Source organism: Dendrobium catenatum, unplaced genomic scaffold (genome assembly GCF_001605985.2).
Source record: "Dendrobium catenatum unplaced genomic scaffold, ASM160598v2 fragScaff_scaffold_542, whole genome shotgun sequence".
Lineage (NCBI taxonomy): Eukaryota > Viridiplantae > Streptophyta > Magnoliopsida > Asparagales > Orchidaceae > Dendrobium > Dendrobium catenatum.
The window spans coordinates 2,650,495-2,652,549 of NW_021319004.1; the positions used below are offsets into that span (position 1 = coordinate 2,650,495).

At 36.3% G+C, this 2,055-nt stretch overlaps 1 protein-coding gene across 1 annotated transcript in view; it reads left to right on the top strand.

Annotated features, from left to right (window-relative positions):
* Nucleotides 1-1,228: 1,228 nt before the first annotated feature.
* LOC110095822 overlaps nt 1,229-2,055 on the top strand; it is a 1,280-nt gene continuing 453 nt past the window's right edge. Inside the window, exon 1 of the mRNA XM_020821523.1 lies at nt 1,229-2,003. Coding sequence (XP_020677182.1) covers nt 1,229-2,003 — 775 coding nt within the window. The remainder of the gene's footprint in view (nt 2,004-2,055) is intronic.

Sequence of the window (2,055 nt, forward strand, 5' to 3'; positions counted from 1 at the left end):
TATTTTACATAGCAATATATTATGACATAATTATTTCTTGAATCAATTTGGCAAATGTGAAGATGGTCGGCCCTTTGTGGCCAGCAAAATTAGTGAAAAGGTCAAAGTAATGTCAGTTAAAGAGAGCCTGATGGCTTGCCTATTGATACCTATTGTTGCTTTGATAATGCCTACCTGAGAAGAATATATTAGTGGAAATCATACAGTGGAGTTTTGATTAAAAGGGCGATATAATATATAAAACTATTATGAATCAAATGATAATTTCTTAAAAATACTCAATTATGACGTTTTATTTGCCAAAAAAAATTAAAAAAAAAAAATGAAGGCCGATTTAGGACAGAGAAGATTGGCAAGTTGTCAAAATTGAGCTTGATTATAAGAAGCAAAAGACAATTATACTAGCATCTTTTAAGAACTACCTCCCAAGAGAAGAGTTAGAGCAAAAAATTTTAAAAAATAAAAAAAAAAATTGGTATAGGAATTTAAGTTTGTTTATCTTTAACATAGTATCTTAGCCTCCCGATCGAGTGAGTATAAAAGACCCCGTATAAAAAGAACTAACTTGAATCTGCTCATCATATTTATAACTCTCGAAAAAGCATTAGTATATATAGATAAATAATGTTTCATCTAATAGAACAAAATAAAAACACCTGATAATATCAAGTATAAAAATGATATAATTAATAACGACATCATCATCATCATCAAGCCATTCTCCACTTTGTGGGATGAACTATATGATTCATTTTTGTCCATTGTGCCCATATGAGTCAATTTTCTCATTTAAATTAACGTGAAAAGAATAATTTGTACAAGTAATATAAAACAAAAAATGAAAAAAAAAAAAATAATTTGATAATCAGAGTATGCTTCCACCTCTTCAGCATCATGAAGGAGATTTCTAATAACCCACATAGAATAAGCAAATTCAAAGAAAAGATGAACATTATTTTTGTTAAGTTACCACTTACTTATGCATCATCAATCATCATGATCCTTTACACATGTAATGATACACACACCACCTTTTAGACACTGACCTCTAACGGTCATCTGACATGCTCAGGGAGAACTTTTTACCTTTTTCTCTCTGTTATATACCGAAGGGATGGAATGAATCGTTCAAGCTTTTCCCTTCATTTTACTGTTCATCTTCTCCTCCTCCGATTCTAATATGGTATTAGAGCGCGATTAAGCTTCATAGCTGATCATCTCTTCTCTAATGGCGGATCAAGGAGCATCATCTCAGACGCAGTCCGCTTCCTCTCATCCTGCGAATGCGTCTTCTCTATCTGCTACTATGGCCGACTTCACTGTCCCGCCCCATCTCAAATTTCTCATGTCGAATCTAAAGCTCTTGGTGCATAACCAGCTGACCGTCGACAACTATGCTTTATGGCGTATGCAGATTCATCAGGCCTTCACTGCCAACGGATTCGAAGGCTATATCTCCGGCCAACTACCGTGTCCTGAATCGGTCAGTGATCAGAAACTTTGGAAGTTAATTGATCAAAACTTAATCTCAGCCCTATTTTCCACCATTTTTCCATCTGTTCTACCATATATTCTGCATTTGAAAACTTCTCACGAGATCTGGATTACCCTGGAGCGTCGCCTGCAACCATCCAACCGGTCCCGTGTGATTCAACTGAAGAATGAGCTACATAGTGTGCAGATGAGGGATCAAACCATTTCGCAATATCTGTCGCAGATTAAATCTCTGGTTGATAACATTGCAGCTGCCGGATCTCATATTGATATTGAGGACATTATACTTTTTACTTTAAAGGGACTTCCGCCTTCATATAATCCTTTCAAAGCTGCTATTCGCACCTCCCCTCACACCATCACACTTGAGTCCCTCTATTCCCTATTATGCAGCGAAGAGATCAATCTTCAATCGGAGCTTCTGCAAGAAACCACACTGTCCGGTGATGTTCAGGCTCTTTACTCCTCCCGTGGATCAGGACGAACCTCCAATGCCAAGAACAACAGAGGTCGAGGAACTTCTTCTTTTTTTTTTTTTTTTTTTTTTTTTTTTTTGTCGCC